The sequence below is a fragment of the Cololabis saira genome, chromosome 17 (assembly GCF_033807715.1).
Source record: "Cololabis saira isolate AMF1-May2022 chromosome 17, fColSai1.1, whole genome shotgun sequence".
Classification (NCBI taxonomy): domain Eukaryota; kingdom Metazoa; phylum Chordata; class Actinopteri; order Beloniformes; family Belonidae; genus Cololabis; species Cololabis saira.
In genome coordinates, this window is record NC_084603.1 from 40,453,549 (window position 1) to 40,474,702 (window position 21,154).

Below are 21,154 nucleotides of genomic sequence, written 5' to 3' on the forward strand. Positions count from 1 at the left end.
AAAAATGAAGCCACAAACCATAGGGCCCTTGTAATGTTCCCTAGGGATTGGGACACCACTTGCTACGTCACTGCGTGGTTTACGTTCGGGTACGTAAGTGACTGCGTAGTTACGTTTTAATTTCCGCTGTAATGCTGTTAATATGCCACTTGATTAAGTTTTAATATTTTTTCAGGCGTAAAAGTAACCGTTAAGATCCCCAACCTGGGCTCAGTTTATCCAAATAACACCTGTTAAGAAATTTGCTCCCATGTTTTTGGGGATTTTCGGCGATTTATGGTTCCGCGTTACACCAATGCAGAGCCTATGCTGTAGGGTCTGCGTTGGTGTAACGCGGAACCATAAATCAGCCTTTATTCTGGTGAGATCTGAAGATACAACGCAACAACGAGCAAGCAAGTGATTATGTACATTCACTGAGTGAATATTATGAAAGTAAAATATATATTTCTCACTAGAAATGTAATCAAAAAGCATTTTTATGCAGAAACTAACTCAAAATATTGATTTTATACACTAAAAATGACAAATGTCCGCCATGTTTTTTTTTTAATTCAGTCTGCAAATGATGACGTAAAGCATTCTGGGAAATTTCGCCCTCGGTCAGCGAGTCAGAATCTGAAATCCCTCACTGTGAAGGGCTAGATATGCCCACTAGCCCTACATGTAAAGAGGAATTGGGACACCACTACCCTCACGGGAACGCGCAAAATTTAAGGGTAGGGCTGAAAAGTAGGACTAGGGGGGGGATTGGGACTGGGCCAAAGTCTTGGATTCCTTAGCCAGAGCATTTTAAGACCAGGCCCGGCTCCAGAAGGTCTTCCAGGAAGGGGAGAAGAGGGCCAGGTATGTGACAACCATCTAACCAGCCTGCAGATTCCTGGATCCACGTGTAGGCTGGGAAGATGCCTGCTCACAGAGCCGGCGGGGGGGGACGTACCCTCTCTGTGACCGGCCCGTACGGCCGTACGGTCCACTGCAGATCCTCACACCGGTAACCCGGACCCCCGGGTCCACTTAACAAGTCTTATTTGGGGTCAAAGTTTGACTTCATTTCCACTCAGTGTTGCATTCATCACTATGGCAACCCCAAATGACCTCCCAAGCCTGAACATACAATCATCATCAGACAATCATCCCAGTTTGTAGTGGAGGACAGAATGAAGAGCAGGATGAGGAGCAGGATGAGACTTACAGAGGTGAAGGCCAGCAGCTCCTCCTCTGTCAGTTTGTGGACTGGGTTGTTCCTCTGGAAGTGTGTGCTGCAAGACAGAAGTCTGGGTCAGAACTCCGGGACTACTGGGGAGACCTCAGTGTTAGATGAGGAGAAGGAGGAGGAGGACGGGTGCTACGACCATCTAGTCAGCATTTGCTGAGCTGCTGTTTTAAAGGAAACTGAATCAGCCGACATAAAGAAGGAGGAAAAGCTGTTCCATGACCTTCTTCTCCAGGTGTGTTAGATGAAAGTACAGTAATCCCTGGATATAACACGGTTCACCTTTCACATCTCGCTGCTTCACGGATTTACATTGTGCATCATGTTCTGCATTCTGATTGGCTAAACAGTCTCCCCGCTTCTTCACTTCCTGTGTCAATAACGTTGGTTGCTTAGCAACAAGCTGAGAACGACCAATGAGCTTCAGCAGCAGCTGAAGAACGGGAGCTTTGATGAATCGTTCATTACAGTCTCAGATATAATCCATGTCGGTTTAGAAGAATCTTTTTGCCCAGAAGAAAAAAGAGCGACAAAACGACCTATAACTATGTTTTTCTCTGGAAAAAACACACGTGCACCGCGGCTTTAGGAGAAAAAGACACTACAGAGCGAGTCAGGATGCAGGAGCATCAGAAGAGCAGGGAAATACGCACCAGCCACAATTTGTCCTACTGTACTCATTGTATTTTTTTTTTTCATAATAATTTTTCATTTTCTCCTGTACAAATCCAGTTAATCGGTCGCGGTGGGGCGGGGGTGATCTCCGCATTTTGAAGCCTTGTATAATAATTGTAAAAAAAAAAAAAAAAAAAAAAAAAAAAAAAAGGTTTCTACTTCGCGGATTTCACTTATCACGGGTTCATTTTGGAACGAAACCCCCGCAAAAAAACAGGGATTACTGTACCTGAAAACCACGTGTTTACCGAACGCATCCTGGCAGGTCACGGCGAGCCCGTACCACCACAACGGAGCCCTTTCCTTTTCCGTCTGTCGCACAGTGAAACACCAACACTGAGCCAGACTTCCTCTGCAGCCCATCAGCTGGGCTTGCAGAGGGAACGTTCGGAAGCAGCAATATCACTTGGAAAAATGGGGAAAACTTCCACTACTTTGATATAATGGATGAAACGCTGACACCCCTGCTGAACCTCTATGAGCAGGGGTCTGCGTGGGTGAAATAAACCTGGGATCTGCTCTGATGTGCTGCTGGCTGAGAGAGAACACTACCAGCCACGGATGGTCTCGCTCTGACATGAAAACATCGGGCTAAAACACCTTTTTTTTTTTTTAGATGGGACAATGCATATTAATGAACACTACATTAAGCAGTGTAAATACACCGGGTTTAGCAGAAATGCTACAGTAGTTTCCACCCGCAGTCCCCACAGAAAACATAAAAACATACATTGTAGCAAAATAGATTTAGCAGCATTTAAAAGCAGTATGGATTGTATCTAAAGTGACTTGAGTTTAAAGTGACTTGAGCAAAAAATGCATATTATAATAATGAAATACCAGCGATGGTAATATTATGGTACTGAGAGTATCCAAGTTGTGTGACTTACAGTACAAAGTGCGTGTTGCATTAAACATTGCCCAAGTACGTACGAATTAAAACAGATAATTAACATTAAGACAAACTACACCATTTTATATGGAGGATTTTTGTGCCAAAATTAAATAAATAAATAATTAATTAATTAAAATGGCAATGAAATATATAATTAATTAATTAAATGTGTCATTAATTAATTAAAATTAGAATTAAATATGTCATTAATTAATTAAAATACAATTCATTAAGTAAAAAAAATATATTTATTATTTCAGCATTTAATTAATTAATAACACATTTAATTAATGATTTTGTGTTGTATGTAAATCATGAAATGTAAAACTGCATTTAATTAATTAATGACACATTTAATTAATGATTTCGTGTTGCTGCGTGTGAATCATGAAATGTAAAACTGTCAGTTTCACTCATCAAACTCAGTGGGCGGGACTAACGCGAATCTAGTGGAATCCACTGCTTTGGTATTTTTATTTTATGTATTAATTAATGACACATTGAATTAATTAATGATGTATTTATTTATTTAATTTTGGCACAAAAAATCCTCCATAATTTTAAGCCTGGTTGTGATAACACTGTTGCCCAGACCAGACCAGTGGGAGCTGGCTGCAGGAAGATGCCCTCCCAGACACTAGGAGGCGCTGTGCTGCTGCTTCGCTGATGTGATGAAGCAGGACTGAGCAGCAGCCGCCACATTCTTGGGTTCTACTACGCGTTTTGTTGATGAGAATAGACTTAATATGAGCTGAAAGCTGAGCTTTTCCTCGTTGCTTTGGTTTGTCATGTGTTTATTTCATCATGCTTTACATGACTGAGTGGGGTTGGGGTGATCTGTTCCCTCTGCCCCTGGATTAGTGCCCGCTGGCTGAGAATAGTCTGCTCAAATAATCCTCCAGTAAGTGAAGAAAGTCTTTGTTTTCACAGATCTGAGCAAATCAGAGCAACAGAACTGAAGCAGCCTGACCCGAGACCCGAGCGCGTGTCCGGCCACGTGACCCTGGAGTTCCCTCCAGAGGCGGCTCACTGATCCAGCTCCACCACCTCCACGGCACTGGCACCAACGTGTTAACTAGTTTTCAACTGGTTTTGTCCCAGTCCCACCATTATAACCAAGAAGCAACTCGGGGTCCACTGCTTTTGGGGATGTTTGTTTTATTTTGCACCTTGCTTTTAAATAAGAGTATGGGCCTGTATAGGCTATTTATTTGCATCAGTGTATATTTTTATTTGCACCTTTTGCTATAAAAAAAAACGAAAAAAAAGTCAATGAAAAATGACCAATAGGAAGCCAAGAGGGCTTATAATATTACAATGTTCACTCTCACTCATTTGACATCATTTGGATGGGTAAATTATTCACAAAAATGAATAGTAAATGGAAAATAAATTGAGTCTAAAGAATAAATATATATTTTTTTAATTATTATTGTTTTCCATAAAAAATACTTAAAGACTGCTGTACTCTACTGCCCTTATTTTGAACAACTTGTGCTTTTTATTATTTTACCTATTTTCTTATCATTTTATTTCATTTATTTGTTATTTAAGCGTACTCTTAAATTAAATACTTTCTGAAAACCGCGAATGAGACGTGTACCTGCTGTGCTCTACTGCCCTTAGTTTTCAGCAACTTGTGCTTTTTATTATTTTACCTTCTTTTCTCATAATTTTATTTCATTTTATTTGTTATTTACTGTCTAATTATGTCTTGGCGCTTTTAATGTCGATGTAAAGCTCTTTGAATTACCTTGTGTTGAATTGTGCTGTACAAATAAATATGTCTTGCCTTGTCTTCCATTTACAATTTCACGGAGCACCTGCAATACCACCATGGACCACCAGAGGGCCGCGGACCACCGGTTGACCATCCCTGGTGTGAACGCGTGAGTGTGCAGGTCCGGGACTCACCACACGGCCAGCACCACGGCCTGCTCCTCAGCACCCAGCTCAGGCAGAGAGTACTGGTCCGGCTCTGCCAGACGGATCTGGTCCAGAACCGTGTCGTCCCCCAGGAGGTGGTCCTGCAAGCACACACACACTCAACTCAATATCGTGTATCGTACCGTATAATGAGATTAGTGTATCGTTACACCCCTATAATCCCATAAACCCAATATTCCTTCAGCAGGTTATAGAAAACATCTGAGGATATTTCATATTAGAACCTCGTCTCATAAACACTGGGCCAACGTGCTACTACACTGAGCCAGGTGAAATGCATTCTGGGATACTTTTTACGATTTTACATCGATTTTACATTGTATCTGTATATAAGATGAGGAGAAATGCAGCTGTATTTGCTTTAAACCTGATCGCTTTTAGGGCTGGGGATCCATTCAAATGTCAAGAATCGATTCGATTACGATTCTTAAGATTCAGAATTGATTATCAGGATTTGATTCGATCCGATTCCGATATTGATTTGGGTTAGTGTTATTAAAACTGTTTTTTGAGCTGTTGCATGAATGATATGACTGTAGTTCTGCAACATATTAATACTAGTATTATATTGATATTGAACAGCAAGTATTGCAGCTAATGATGCTGTAAGGACCAATCAGCTCCCAGAATGCTGATAGAACTGCTTTAGGAAACATCATGGGTCAGAATTACCAAACAGATCCAGGGAGGAAACGAATTAAATCAGTTTTATTTTTTAACACATTCTGTTTTATTTTTTTTCTATTTCTGTGTTTTAAGGTTTTGAATTTTTGAGAATTTGGTTTTTTGCATTTTGTGCAAATTTAACCCCAATAAAGTATATAAAGCAATTATAACTGAAAACTTTAATGTTTTCATACTTTTAAACATATTTAAAGGCAAAAACATGGCACTAGTTATTCTCTTGTCCAACAAAACATTTTTTGGGCATAAACAAAAAGTTATTTGTATGAAATAAATAACTCAAATATGCCTTTCAATATCCATTTAAAGTGCAAAAAAATAAAGAAATTGCAACAGGGCATGTGTGAATTAAATGAGGACGATCTTTAGACATACGAATCGATTTTTAGTAATTTTCAGGAGTCCGTCCATATGAAAATCGATTTAGAATTGGAAAATTGATTTTTTTCAACACAGGCCTAATTGTTTTAATCACGTTTCTGCAGACAGATGCGCAGTGACTCAAACTACACGTTCCCCTGTTGCTGCAGAGCTTTGAACCAGCATGAACCCAGCATTCAACTCTCAACAGCCCGCTCTCATTACTTGTGGAAAAATACAGTTGCTCTTTAGTTTTTTTGTCAAATGTAATCTTGTGCAGTCCAGAGTTGGCGAGGAGCAGCTGGTACCTTGGGCAGGCTGGCCTGAGGTGTGGGGGCCGGGCTGGCCTCGTCCTCCCGCTCATCACCAGCATCTCTCTTCACCTCCAGGATGAGCTGAGCCAAGAACTTCTCTTGGAATCGGGTCCGTTTGCCAAGAGCACCTGGTTCCATCAGATATAAATCACCTCAGGGCGGTTAGACGGTGCTGCCTCTTATTCAGCATCAGCAACATGAGAGTCCCATCCCTGCAGTCGGAGCGGGTTCTGTACGTACCGGTCACGTTGATGTCCAGCCCGGAGAGCTCCTGGGCTTTCCTCATGTGTTCCTGGGCCGACTGGTACTCGTAGTAGGTGAGGCTGACGTAGACGCACTCCAGGTGGAACTGGACGGCCAGGTTCCTCTGCCCCGACAGGGCGGACGGGCCCTTCAGCACTGTGGGAGGAGAACCATGGAGAACCATCAGAAACACCACCGTGTTGGTGCTGCTGCCAGCACGGCCCAGATACAGAACCAGAACCAGTGAGAACCATCAGAAACACCACCGTGTTGGTGCTGATTCCAGCACGGCCCGGCTACAGAACCAGAACCGTGGAGCTGCCAGACCAGGTGGGGGAGGAGAAAAAAATGATTTGATGCTCTTGTTTCTCCATAGAAATTAGGGCTGCAGCTATCCAATATTTTAGTAATCGAGTATTCTACTGAAAATTCCATCGATTAATCGGATAAAACATGTTTTTGTTTAGTTAAAGAGCAATTATAAATATACATAAGATGATAGATGTTAATTGACATCAAGACTAAATGATATAATCCAGTAGGTTCATGGCTGTGCATTTAAAAACCCTGAACTTACACCAGTCGACCAAATTCACTGCCTTCACTCAAAAAACTAAGGATCTTACGAAGAAATATTCTTATTTTTAACCTAAAAATGCCATTACACCTGATAACACACATCACTTAAAAGGTTAGGTGTTTTCCCCACGTGTTTCAATTGAACTTTCATTTGTGTCAAGCAAATTTTAAGTTCTAGTTAAGTTTTAAGTTAACGTCTTTAGGATTTTGAGTTTTGGCAGTGTTCAAAATAAAATTATGAGACCTGCTGTATTGGAGCACATTTTCTTTTAGTTAAAACTGTAGCGGGAACAGATGTTTAGAGGAACCTATGTATGTACCGGGTTAGAGGGGGAACATATAGACGAATCCGGCGACCGGTTTGTGTGCGCCGCCATCTTGCGGCGGCGCCATCGCTGCGGTGGCAGGTGTCAATCTGCCACCGCAGCGCTGTTATTGTAACCTGACGCTACAGCATCATTATAGCTGGATTGATGATGTTAGACAGTGGCCTTCCATAACTAATGAAGGTATCTTAAATTAATGCTGATGTTAATTTATAAATAATGATTTGTTTGAGCGACAAGCAGGAAAGAATAGAGGAATAGGGAGATAAGGGAGTGTATGATTAAACACTGTAATATAGCTCTCTCCACCTCCTCTCCTTACGAGGCACGTCTGCACAATTAAATATTACCTGTTTATGTTTTGTTTTATTTTAGGTATCCAAGAATATTTTATTGATCGCCTGGCGTCCGATGACGAAAAAAAACGCAATTACAGGTCTCTAATTGAAGGGCAGAACTATCTCAGCTCCGTATGATACAGAATACATACATACATAACCCCAATCTGCAGATAAAACTAGTTTGTTGAGGAAAAAATATCAACTCTATTTGTAGCTGCAGAGGAAAAAAAATAATCTCACGAGGAAAAGAAAAATATTGCTCACGCCTCGGAGCCTCTTCAGCATAAAATAAAGAAAAGAGAAGTAAGAGTAATAAAAAAGATGTACTGTATGTTGTTATATTATACTAATTTATTGAAACACATGGCGAGTCAAACATTTACCAAAGCAGCTGCCAAACACTAAACAAGGTAGTAAGACGTGGGTTGTGCAGAACTGCGGCAGTAAATCCTCATCGGAGCTTCATTCTTTAGTAGTGATTTCATATGAACCCAAACCATTAATAATCATTATTTTCTCCATATACCGCTCCCTGGCTTCCTTGTTTAAGGTATCCAGGTAAATTCCAGTTCCTTTCCAGCAGTTTAACATCTTTTTTTGCGTTCCGTCTGTTCACTTGGTGAAACAGAAAAGTAGTTTTGAAAGTCCCTCCCGTCTTCATTCACTATCAAAACAAATGCACGTGACGGGACAGGAGTTTTCTGATGATACAAATACATTAAGAGAGCCTGGCAGGGAGCGGAGTAATAGATCCATACGTATATATGTCTATGGGCTGGAGCGGAGGAGCGGAGCCGCCACCGCAGTAATGGCGGCCGCTCGACTTCCGGGTTTCGCCGGATTCGTCTATAGGAGAACGGACCAGAATAATATAGAGTGGATTAAAAATAAAAGTTAAGCACTGAGCTACATGTGTCTCCCGCCTGAGCATGACGTTACAAAAACCAAACATATCCTCCTCTTTCTTCTTCCTTTACGTGCGTGGTGTCAGCGCGTTGTGCCGCATTAAACGTAGTCCAGGCGAAATATTTTGCTTTGAGCTGCAAAATTGAACGATTCCTCGAGGCAGAGAAAATTCCTCGATCATTTTTTGTAATCAAATTACTCGAATTATTGGAGGAATCGTTTCAGCCCTAATAGAAATATGCCCCTGATACATCCGGAAGTGATACCACCAACATGTGTCACATAAGCTTGGCAGCCTGAGGACCCGAGGCCTTGAGGTGTGCGTCCCGCTGGGATCTGATTAGTAATTATTTATTAATCAGCCCCGTCACAGAGACGATCCTCAGCTGAGACCGGCAGGGAAACAAAGCTGAGAGGAAGTGCACTATTGTTGCTATGTTTTTAATCTTTCACTGTAAATAAAATATGACCTTAAGAGAGGTGTAACTCTGCATTCTGTTTTTTAAGTTGTATTTTGGAATTGAGGCGGTCAATAAAATAGTTCACAAATGCGCCTGAAACTTACCATCATTGCTTAAAACAGTGTGAAATTTAAACAACAAAAGATGAGCATGAGAGATTTAAATCACCACATTGTTGGCGTGTTGAAATCCTCTTGTGGAGATGAGGAATAAACCAGCCACACCAACACTGCTCCTGCTCACATGCGGCGATGCTCTGACTCATAAGTGTATCCGACTGCTGGTATCTAAAGCAGACCTTGAATCCAGCAGCAGCGCGTCCTGACTAACAACAGCTAAAGCTGTCTAACTCAGGAAATTGGAAGCACAAATGAATTTAAACTAAGCCACACATGGTAGCAGCACCTGCACACTGAAGCCATCTGCATTCGCTCCACAGCGTCCGCCACACCTCTCTGAGTGATTTGTGAGTGGTGGGTGGAGGCTTAACCTCTGGAATATGGATCAGAGTGATTTGTATCCAGCACATACTGCTCTGTCTTCACACTCCATTACCTGTCCAACAGCAGACTGCAGTCCCACAAGCCCCCAACCCCAACAAGCAGCACAACACATGTGGAAAACACCAACAATTACTTAATGTCCTCTAATAACAAGTCGGCTGACAACCTGGGCATTAACAACCTTTATCAGTTCAGTTTGTGCAAAAGGAGAAATCTTACAAATGTTTGATTTACGTTCAAAATAGTGGATGCCCCGATACCGATACTGGTATCGGTATCGGGGCCGATAATGCTCTCATATACTCATACTCTCCAAAATTCTCCGATACTGCACACCGATACTTCATTGTTGTTGTAGTTACTGGTTAGTGACTCTAGGGGGAGATGTTGAGCTGCAGTCAGCGAGTGATGAGAAGAGAGTGATACATGAGTGAGAAGAGAGTGATACATGAGTGAGAAGAGAGTGATACATGAGTGAGAAGAGAGTGATACATGAGTGAGAGATAGCAACAATTAATGCAGCGGGACGTCAGCAGTTGGACATATTTCAGAATAAGAGAGGACAACAGAAACAAGGCAGACTGAAGCTACTGATGCTAAGGTGTCAAGAGGAGGGAAGGAGAATACGTAGTTTGATACCAGCAACTTGATAAAACATCTCCAGACGCATCATAAAGCTGAGTATACAGAGTTTACTGATGCTACTGCAAGAACACAACAGCAACATTAGCTCAGGTTCTGCAAAAGAGACAGACAATGGCAAGAGACAACCCCCGGGCCGTTAAAATAACGCTGCTACTACTACTACTACTACATGTAGCGCTGGATGAGCAGCCACTGTCAGCTGGAGAAGCTCGAGAGGATTTCTCTTCTCGACGCCCTCGAGCCGCGATATGATGTTTCATTGATATGTTATATGTTTGATATTTTCTTAAATGTGAACACAGTGCCAGTGTGGAGACTTTTTTATTTACACAAAGATTATTTTTTGTTTAAAATAGTTATTCTACTCATTTTATTTATTTTTATTGAATTTATCTGTTACAAATAAAACCTGTCTTCCAATTCATTGCATTTTTCATTGCATTTTTAGCCTAGTTATTTTTGTGGTAGAAGTATCGTATTGGTACTCGGTATCAGTAAGTACACAAATTAAAATACTCGTACTCTTACTCTGTGTGAAAAAAAAAAAAATGGTATCGGGGCATCCCTAGTTCAAAGATTTGAAAATTTGAGCTCATTTTGAATTTGATGGCAAAAAAGTGAAATAATAAGCAACAAAAGCCTGGAGAAGTGAATGGTACTAGAGGGAAAGGCCTACATGAAGTGTTTGTGAGTGTGATGTGCCCAGACCTTTGTCCATGCAGCTGCAGGCCAGGTCCAGCAGCTGGGGGGACCGGGCCTCCAGGATCTGCTGGTGCAGGTTCACGTAGCGGAGAGTCCACCAGGGCAGCAGCTGCAGGACCAAACACAAAACATCTTTACCCTACGGACTTTCACAGTTACATCTGAGCAGTAAACGGATGTAGAACTCTTACACCACCAATCCAGCAGCATGCATTCATACGGTTCATCTTAATGTGACGCGTTTGTGACTGTAGCTCATTCTCGTGTAGATTTCTACATGACAACGTGTTTGGCAAGACGCTTCGGGGAAAAAAAGAAGCTTCTGAAAAATGATATAATCAGAGTTATCTGAAGACACCTGTAGCCATGATTTATGACCACTTCAAACATAAAAATATGACATCATGAAAACCAGAAGAAAATCCTCCACAAAAGGACAAAGGTGGACCTGCAGGTCCAAGTCTGGTTCACTTCCAGACGTGTGAAGGTCCCACGCCCATCTGTTCAAACTACACTCCAGTAGAAACAGCATAAAAGCACACTATCGTCAAGAGTCCCAGAGACGAGCGAGCTTTGGTGTCAAGTGTACAAATGAGCCCCAGAACAACAACTGAAGATGTCCACTCCTGTCGTAAAGTGTCTTTAAAAAGGCCATCACAAAGACCACACCTCAATCTGGTAGAACATGTGTGGGTAGCACTGAAGGAGCACGAGAGCATACGAAGACCTGCAAACCGGACTCGGGTCCACCAGGTCCGTCAGGGGAAATGGAGCACAATTCCAGCTTTGCTGTAAGTCTGGACCAAATTAAACAGCGTAAAAGAAATTCTACCATATACTAACAAACGTCTGACTGTGAAGACGGCTTCAAAAGAAACAATAGAAAAAACAAACTTTCACTCTCAGCCTGGACTTTTTACACAAAAAAAAGGGAATGTAAAAAATACCAAACAGAAAAAAAACTGGAACTTTCTGAACTAGAAATAAACTTATGATTACTACCTAAATAAATGTCATACATAAACAGAAAAAAACAAAGAATAAGTTAGACGTCAGACCAGAAAGGTAGCTAGTTCTTCACAGCACCAAGTTTCTGCTCGGAGGTCTTAAGGAAGACTGTCGTAAGACAAGGACGCTTCACTGAGGGTTTCAGCTCCAACTTCAGGGGCTCATGCAGAAAACAGGACAGTTCAGGAGGATTTATGGGAGGAACAGGCGAGGAACAGGCGAGGAACAGGCGAGGAACAGGCGAGGAACAGGCGAGGAACAGGCGAGGAACAGGCGAAGAACAGGCGAGGAACAGGCGAGGAACAAGTGAGGAACAGGCGAGGAACAAGTGAGGAACAAGTGAGGAACAGGCGAGGAACAAGCGAGGAACAGGCGAGGAACAGGTAACGAATGGATGAGGAACAGGTGAGGAACAGGCAAGGAACAGGCGAGGAACAGGCGAGGAACAGGCGAGGAACAGGCGAGGAACAGGTGACTAACAAGCGATGAACAAGTGACTAACAAGCGATGAACAAGTGACTAACAAGCGATGAACAGGTAACGAATGGATGAGGAACAAGCGAGGAACAAGTGACTAACAAGCGTTGAACAGATAACGAATGGATGAGGAACAAGCGAGGAACAAGCGAGGAACAGGCAACGACTGGATGAGGAACAGGCGAGGAACAGGTGAGGAACAAGCGATGAACAAGTGACTAACAAGCGATGAACAGGTAACGAATGGATGAGGAACAAGCGAGGAACAAGCGAGGAACAAGCGAGGAACAAGCGAGGAACAGGCGATGAACAGGTGATGAACAGGCGAGGAACAGGTGACTAACAAGCAATGAACAAGCGATGAACAAGTGACTAACAAGCGATGAACAGGTAACGAATGGATGAGGAACAAGCGAGGAACAAGCGAGGAACAGTGATGAACAGGCGAGGAACAGGTAACGACTGGATGAGGAACAGGTGAGGAACAGGCGAGGAACAGGCGATGAACAAGTGACTAACAAGCGATGAACAAGTGACTAACAAGCGATGAACAAGTGACTAACAAGCGATGAACAAGTGACTAACAAGCGATGAACAAGTGACTAACAAGCGATGAACAAGTGACTAACAAGCGATGAACAAGTGACTAACAAGCGAGGAACAAGTGACTAAAAAGCGTTGAACAGGTAACGAATGTATGAGGAACAAGCGATGAACAAGTGACTAACAAGCAATGAACAAGTGACTAACAAGCAATGAACAAGTGACTAACAAGCGATGAACAAGTGACTAACAAGCGATGAACAGGTAACGAATGGATGAGGAACAGGCGAGGAACAGGCGAGGAAAAAGTGAGGAACAGGCAAGGAACAGGCGAGGAACAGGTAATGAATGGATGAGGAACAGGCGAGGAACAGGTAATGAATGGATGAGGAACAGGCGAGGAACAGGTAATGAATGGATGAGGAACAGGTGAGGAACAGGCGAGGAACAGGCGAGGAAAAGGTGACTAACAAGCGATGAACAGGTAACGAATGAACAAGTGACTAACAAGCGATGAACAAGCGAGGAACAGGTGAGGAACAAGTGAGGAACAGGCGAGGAACAGGTAACGACTGGATGAGGAACAGGCGAGGAACAGGTGAGGAACAGGCGAGGAACAGGTGACTAACAAGCGATGAACAAGTGACTAACAAGCGATGAACAAGCAATGAACAAGTGACTAACAAGCGATGAACAGGTAACGAATGGATGAGGAACAAGCGAGGAACAAGCGAGGAACAGGTGAGGAACAAGTGAGGAACAGGCGAGGAACAGGTGAGGAACAAGTGAGGAACAGGCGAGGAACAGGTAACGACTGGATGAGGAACAGGCGAGGAACAAGCGATGAACAAGTGACTAACAAGCGATGAACAAGTGACTAACAAGCGATGAACAGGTAACGAATGGATGAGGAACAGGCAAGGAACAGGCGAGGAAAAAGTGAGGAACAGGCGAGGAACAGGCCGGTGAGGAACAGGCCGGCGAGGAACAGGCGAGGAACAGGCGAGGAACAGGCCGGCGAGGAACAGGCCGGCGAGGAACAGGCCGGCGAGGAACAGGCCGGCGAGGAACAGGCCGGCGAGGAACAGGCGAGGAACAGGTAACGAATGGATGAGGAACAGGCGAGGAACAGGTGAGGAACAGGCGAGGAACAGGCGAGGAACAGGCGAGGAACAGGCGAGGAACTGGCGAGGAACTGGCGAGGAACTGGCGAGGAACTGGCGAGGAACTGGCGAGGAACTGGCGAGGAACAAGTGAGGAACTGGCGAGGAACTGGCGAGGAACAAGTGAGGAACTGGCGAGGAACAGGCGAGGAACAGGTGACTAACAGGCGAGGAACAGGCGAGGAACAAGTGACTAACAAGCGATGAACAGGTAACGAATGGATGAGGAACAGGCGAGGAACCGGCGAGGAACAGGCCGGCGAGGAACAGGCCGGCGAGGAACAGGCCGGCGAGGAACCAGCGAGGAACAGGTGACTAACAAGCGAGGAACAGGCGAGGAACAGGCCGGCGAGGAACAGGCCGGCGAGGAACAGGCCGGCGAGGAACAGGCCGGCGAGGAACAGGCCGGCGAGGAACAAGTGAGGAACAGGCGAGGAACAAGTGAGGAACAGGCGAGGAACAGGCGAGGAACAGGCGAGGAACAGGCGAGGAACAGGCGAGGAACAAGTGACTAACAAGCGATGAACAGGTAACGAATGGATGAGGAACAGGCGAGGAAAAAGTGAGGAACAGGCGAGGAACAGGCGAGGAACAGGCGAGGAACAGGCGAGGAACAGGCGAGGAACAGGCGAGGAACTGGCGAGGAACTGGCGAGGAACTGGCGAGGAACAGGCGAGGAACTGGCGAGGAACTGGCGAGGAACTGGCGAGGAACTGGCGAGGAACAGGCGAGGAACTGGCGAGGAACTGGCGAGGAACTGGCGAGGAACTGGCGAGGAACTGGCGAGGAACTGGCGAGGAACTGGCGAGGAACTGGCGAGGAACTGGCGAGGAACTGGCGAGGAACTGGCGAGGAACTGGCGAGGAACTGGCGAGGAACAGGCGAGGAACAGGTGACTAACAAGCGAGGAACAGGCGAGGAGCAGGCGAGGAACAGGCGAGGAACAGGTGAGGAACAGGCGAGGAACAAGTGAGGAACAGGTGAGGAACAGGCGAGGAACAAGTGACTAACAAGCGATGAACAGGTAACGAATGGATGAGGAACAGGCGAGGAACAGGCGAGGAACAAGTGACTAACAAGCGATGAACAGGTAACGAATGGATGAGGAACAGGCGAGGAACAGGCGAGGAACTGGCGAGGAACTGGCGAGGAACTGGCGAGGAACAGGCGAGGAACAGGCGAGGAACTGGCGAGGAACTGGCGAGGAACTGGCGAGGAACTGGCGAGGAACTGGCGAGGAACTGGCGAGGAACAAGTGAGGAACAGGCGAGGAACAGGCGAGGAACAGGTGACTAACAAGCGAGGAACAGGCGAGGAACAGGCGAGGAACAGGCGAGGAACAGGCGAGGAACAGGTGAGGAACAGGTGAGGAACAGGCGAGGAACAAGTGACTAACAAGCGATGAACAGGTAACGAATGGATGAGGAACAGGCGAGGAACAGGCGAGGAACAGGCAGGGCCAATCCCACAAAGAGTCCTAAGAGACCGCAAAGAGGACAAAAACTAGTTTCCCTCAGTGGTTTTTACTGGTTGATTGGTTCTTGGTGGTTCATTGGAAGGCTGGAGGACCTCATCCATCTTCTACTATCAGCCAATGCTCAACAACTAAATATTTACTGAAGCAGAGACTGAAGCAGCTCTAAAGCAGGCCCGTAACTAATCGGTGCCATATGAGCCTCCTCTCTGGTCCGAGTCAATACACGCTTTGGGAGCATAAATGCTTTCCAACAAGCACATACTTGGTGTGTTCCTTCTTAAAAAGGTCCGTAGAAAGCTTAAAAAAAAAAAAAGGCTAAATAAAAGCAGACTTTCATTTTACTTTGATTTTAATAGAACCTCGATAACCAGTGGACCCTGATGTAATTCAGCACGACGTGCTGATCTCCAGCCCGTCAGCACAAATCAGGCACCAAAGTGCTGAGCACGCACGGAAAACAGCAAACCACAACAACAAAAGAGGGAAAACTGATGGTCTCTGAGCCATGAAGCGCTTTATCTGCCCTTCCACCAGACCTCTTCCACCACACGGACCCTCCCGTCTCACCAGACGCTGGGAGAGGGGAAGTGAACCATGGGAAACGCTCATTTGTGTGTCAGCAAGAATCGGTTGCAGCACATCTCCACTTTAAGAAGTCCACACCTCCGTTTCACGGCTGCATGAAGGTTTAATTGACTGTCCTGCTGAATCAATGTCACCCTGCTTATATGCACGTGCACCTCTGATCAGGCACGTTCACATGGATGTAGTATGTCCACAGGAAGGCCTGGACTGGAGGAGCTCGGTGTTCACAATGGTGGGAAATTCACCTGCTTATACTTCAGTGGCATTTATGAGCATTTTAATGCTTTATAGCAGGGGTCTTCAAGCTTTTTTAGCCCAGGGGCTCCTTGGATGAGAGAAAAACAGAGCAGGGAGCCCCGCTTGTAATTTTATTTTTTTATTTTTTTCCCTTTTTTTTTTTTTTTTTAAATGTGTCAAGTTTTAAGCCTGGTTTATAATAACTTTTGAATGTGTTTTATTCTGTTTATACCACATTATTATCCAATTCCTGACTGGGTTATTAGCTACATGTGTTTATGGTTGATGAAACTTTGTCCTCGTCAGACGTGGAAGGAGTAACGTTAGGCCGAGCTGGAACGTTACAATCTCCAGCTTTAGGCTTCGTTATTGTCACTAATTTATCCTTCAGGTCTAACTAGTATCAAATAGGAAATAGCCAAGTCAATTTCGCAACAAATTTTCTTTTCTTAAACAGCTAGCCAGCCTGTTTTTCTGCTCTAAAGTTGACATTAGTCAATGTAGAGTTGTAGACTAAATAGTTATTGTCAAAAGTAGAATATTATCGCTTGTTAATGGAGTTTTCTCAATCATTTATATATATATATATATATATATATATATATATATATACACACATTATATATATATATATACACACAAACATACATACATATATGTATACATACACATACATATACACACAGATATACAGGACTGTCTAAGAAAATTAGAATATTGTGATTTTCTGTAATGCAATGCAATTTGCTTACAGCTTAAGAAAACTCAAATATCCTATCTCAAAAAATTTGAATATTCTGGGAATCTTAATCTTATACTGTAAGCCATAATCAGCAATATTAAAATGATAAAAGGCTTGCAATATTTCAGTTGATTTGTAATGAATCCAGAATGTATGACATTTGTTTTTTTTTTTTTTTTTTTTTTTTTTTTTTTAAATTGCATTACAGAAAATAAAGAACTTTATCACAATATTCTAATTTTCTGAGACAGTCCTGTATATATATATATGTATGTATTTCTTTTTTAAATATTTTTTTAAACCCTCAAATTATTTTGGTTAAAATTGCTTTATTACTTTTATTAATCTTGTAGTTGGAGGACCCCCTGCAGTACCTCCCCCTGCTTTATAGCATTTGCATCCACTCCTGAAGTCCTTTCTCGACATGAGAAGTGCAATAATGAGTTTGTCACAAGCCTTCACCTTCATGGTAAGAGGCCACAGACTCTGAGCTGGGTTCCACGTTAAGCAAATCAGAAAAGGTTGCACCAATGTATGCAACGTGCAAGTCCCTGCAATCCAGGCTCCCTTTGTGAAACCTTATTCTCATGAGCATTTCTTACTTTACCTCTCCTCTTTTGGGTGATTTTCATATCAGCCCAGTTTTTCTGCTCTGGGGTTGTTGGTGTGCGTCACATCCCTCCTGCGTGACTCGTCTATCGTGCACCAGTGACAAGTCAGAGGGTTCAAGATCAAGCCGTCAAACATCAGAACCTTCAAGATTCTCAGCTGTTCCATCATTTTAGTGTGATTCACTTTGGAGGACGAGCAGTCCGGGTCTGATCTTGGACCTTGTCCAGAATCATCCTGTCTGCTAATGCACTGCTTCCCATAAAATGGACACTCAATAGTTTATTGAGCAGCAGTCTGGGTGAATTAAGGCTGCAGACGCTCTCCGTGTCATCACCGTCTGCCAGCCACAAGTGCAAAGTCATTTTGACATTTGTAAAAATGTGCCACGTTTAAGGTCTGGGTGATTAATCAAACTTCATTTCATCTTTTCCCTTAAATTCTAGCCTACACAAGTATGAACAGGTTAACTGAAAGAAAAGCTTTGTGTTCTGCTTCACTGCTGGTCACGGACGAGGGTCCACTCCTGCCCCCCCTCCCAGACACCAACACTCAGCTGAGGCCCAGATGATGGACCGCTGAGAACGTTTGCTAAACTATTGACAATTAGACAGAACACGTTGAAAGGAGCCATATTTTATTCACCCCTACAGATCTATTAACCACTCTACGCCGCCATTGGCCGGTGTAAGCGTAAGGCGTGTTATTGTAAAACAGTGTTGCACATGACCCAAGTCTCCCTCGGCCACCCCTACTGATGTGTTCGTTGACTGCAAAAAGATTCTATCCATTGGGAAAGGTTTGAAAAACATGCACAACCTCCCATGCCGAGGTGCTGGACCAATGGACTCAAGAACCTGCTCTGAGCAGATAACAAAAAAATCATGAACAAGGGAGGAACTCTAGAATGGGCTAAGTTAGGGGTCTGCAACCTGATGCAGCGAGGAGCTCATCGCTGCTTCCATACACCAAAGTACACCAGCAGCTAAAACAGGAGTCTGCCACCCAAAATGTTTTAGAGCCATATTGGACCAAAAACACAAAAAACAAATATGTCTGGAACTGCAAAAAATGAAAAGTCTTGTATCAGCCTTAGAATGAAGGCAGCACATGCTGCATGTTTCTATATTAGTTAGTAGATTTTTTTTTCATTATGAACTTTGAGAAAAATGTCGAGAAAAAGTTGAAATGTCGAGATTAATGTTGAAATCATTGTTAACAGAAATGTTGAAATGTAATATTTATTCTACACATTTTTACAACATTGGAAAACGTTCAGAATATTTGTGTCATGTTTGTCCTCCTACAGAAACCACATTAACACAAAAAATATATTTCCCTCCCCCATCGATTTCCATTTTCAAACATTTTTGAAAAAGCTCCAGGAGCCACTAGGGAGGCGCTAAAGAGCCGCATGCGGCTCCAGAGCCGCGGGTTGCCGAGCCCCGGGCTAAGTTAACCTTCTACTGTCATTTTATCATGAAAAGGTACCAGTGACAGAAAAACTCCCTTAAAAATGGCTTACTGGGAGACAACCTTGAGAAAACTGTCTTTTGCAGAGACAACCTTGAGAAAGACGGTCTCACCTGGAGGCTCTGCATGTTGTCGGAGCACTTGGTGAGGATGACCCGGGCCAGCAGGAGGAGGAAGGGGTTTGATACCAGGCTGTACGCAGACTCCCCGTCCAGGAGCAGGCTGGCGTGGACGGCCTCGGCCCACGACTGGGGATCCTGAGAGAAGAGAAGAGAAGAGAAGTCACAAAACTGCACCTGAACAAACGACTAAAAAAAACAAAGATTAAAAGGTTTTGGAAATAAATAAATCAAGTTATTCCTGCTAAGGGTGAAACATCCATCATTACAATCATTATCTTAATAAAAAAAGGGAAGTTCAGACAGCTTTAGAAATTCATCATAAAACAAACGATACACAGAATTACATCAAATGATTTTGTGTTACAGTTCACCAGGCATTTGTCATACAAGCAGACAACTTTATATTGATTTTGTGCGGCCCAGGATGGTTTTAACCCAGTCATAAATTGACTCAGACTGCAGTCTCCCCCAGAAACTGCTCAAGCACGACGTGTTAACAACGACGACTGCACGTTCTCCATGAAGTCGACATGTTTATCCAAGTCTGAGCGGGAGAGGATTTCAGAGATATGGATCCTGACAAAGTACTACAGTTAAAAACAGAATTCTTATGTTATCCTTTACCACCCAAAGCTAAAGAATTACATTTTAAACTAATTAATGATATCTATCCTTCTCAGGAATTCCTTCGATTAAGATTCAATTTTGAAAGTAATGTATGCTCATTTTGCAACTCTGAAATTGAAACCACAGAGCATATTTTCTCCTCTTAGCCACTCCCAGAGATTCTGGAACCAAGTGGAAGAATGGTTTAGACCAGGGGTCACCAATCCTGGTCCTCGAGGGCCGGTGTCCTGCATGTTTTACATGTTTCGCTGCTTCATTGCACTGTTATAAAAGTGACTGTGTCGTTAAGAGAATTGTGCAGACCTCAATGACTACATTTACATGCAGTCAAAATTGGGGTTATTACTAATATTTCGGTTACTGAAACATTCGGAATATTCCATTTACATGCTTCAACAACTTCAAATCTGCGAACAAACTGCTGAATTACAGTGTTATAAATTAATAGATTCTGATTGAAATGATGTATAACCCAACCAGAAGGAAATTATAAGGCAAAATTTCTTTTATCCTCATTTTCTTTTTAATTTAAGCTACATGTATTTAATTTGTCATTATTTTATCATAATATTTATAATGTTTAGAAAATGTATTTATTTAATTTAAGTTTTTTTTGTTCCTTATTTTCCATTTTCTATTTCATTAATGTGTCCACTCAGTACAGGCCTTTTCTAATGTGCTTGCTACATGGCAGCTTTGATGTGCCTTGTTTGTAAATTTAAGAATTTTTCAATTAAAAATGATGTCTGAGCGGGAGACGTCCAGTAGCCCACGGTGGCGGCCCACGGTGGCGGCCCACGGTGGTGGCCCACGGTGGCCGTCACCCAGCTGTTTAAATCCTCCAGCGGTCCCAGGGATCCCACCAGACAGGAGCAGCTAAATCAGCTGGTTCTGGTTCTGACCCTGGTGCTTTTGTCCACCATCGTGAGGCCGGACATGTTTTGCAGATGGAATCCAGGATCAGCCTCGTCTGCATTACAACACAAAACAATTTCCCGGGAGACACTTTGATCCGACTCAATAAGAATACCAAATGTGTCAGTGTGACAGGAAACTACACCAATTGAAAGTGCAAAAACTGGAATTGATCATAGAAAATACGTGGATTCTGCAAAAGCGTCCATAGGTCTTACAGGAGTACGCTCACATGAGGCGGGTTCTCTGCTGATTTAAAAAAAAAATATGCATTTTCTTTTTTTTAACTTTTTATTTTTGTTCTCAGTACAAACATCATGAGACTCAACCATAGAAACAACAGTCGTATCAGACACATGCTCTCAGTACAAACATCATA

General features: G+C 43.3%; 1 protein-coding gene across 2 annotated transcripts in view; it reads right to left on the minus strand.

The window, feature by feature from the left end:
* The window catches only part of ttc27 (tetratricopeptide repeat domain 27), an 89,702-nt gene that overhangs the window by 44,526 nt on the left and 24,022 nt on the right, over nt 1-21,154 (minus strand). For both annotated transcript variants that reach the window (XM_061745612.1, XM_061745611.1), the window contains exons 4-9: nt 19,225-19,368; nt 10,804-10,906; nt 6,332-6,490; nt 6,086-6,219; nt 4,701-4,813; nt 1,196-1,262 (exon numbers count right to left, since the gene is read on the minus strand). In XM_061745612.1, coding sequence (XP_061601596.1) covers nt 1,196-1,262; nt 4,701-4,813; nt 6,086-6,219; nt 6,332-6,490; nt 10,804-10,906; nt 19,225-19,368 — 720 coding nt within the window. The remainder of the gene's footprint in view (nt 1-1,195; nt 1,263-4,700; nt 4,814-6,085; nt 6,220-6,331; nt 6,491-10,803; nt 10,907-19,224; nt 19,369-21,154) is intronic.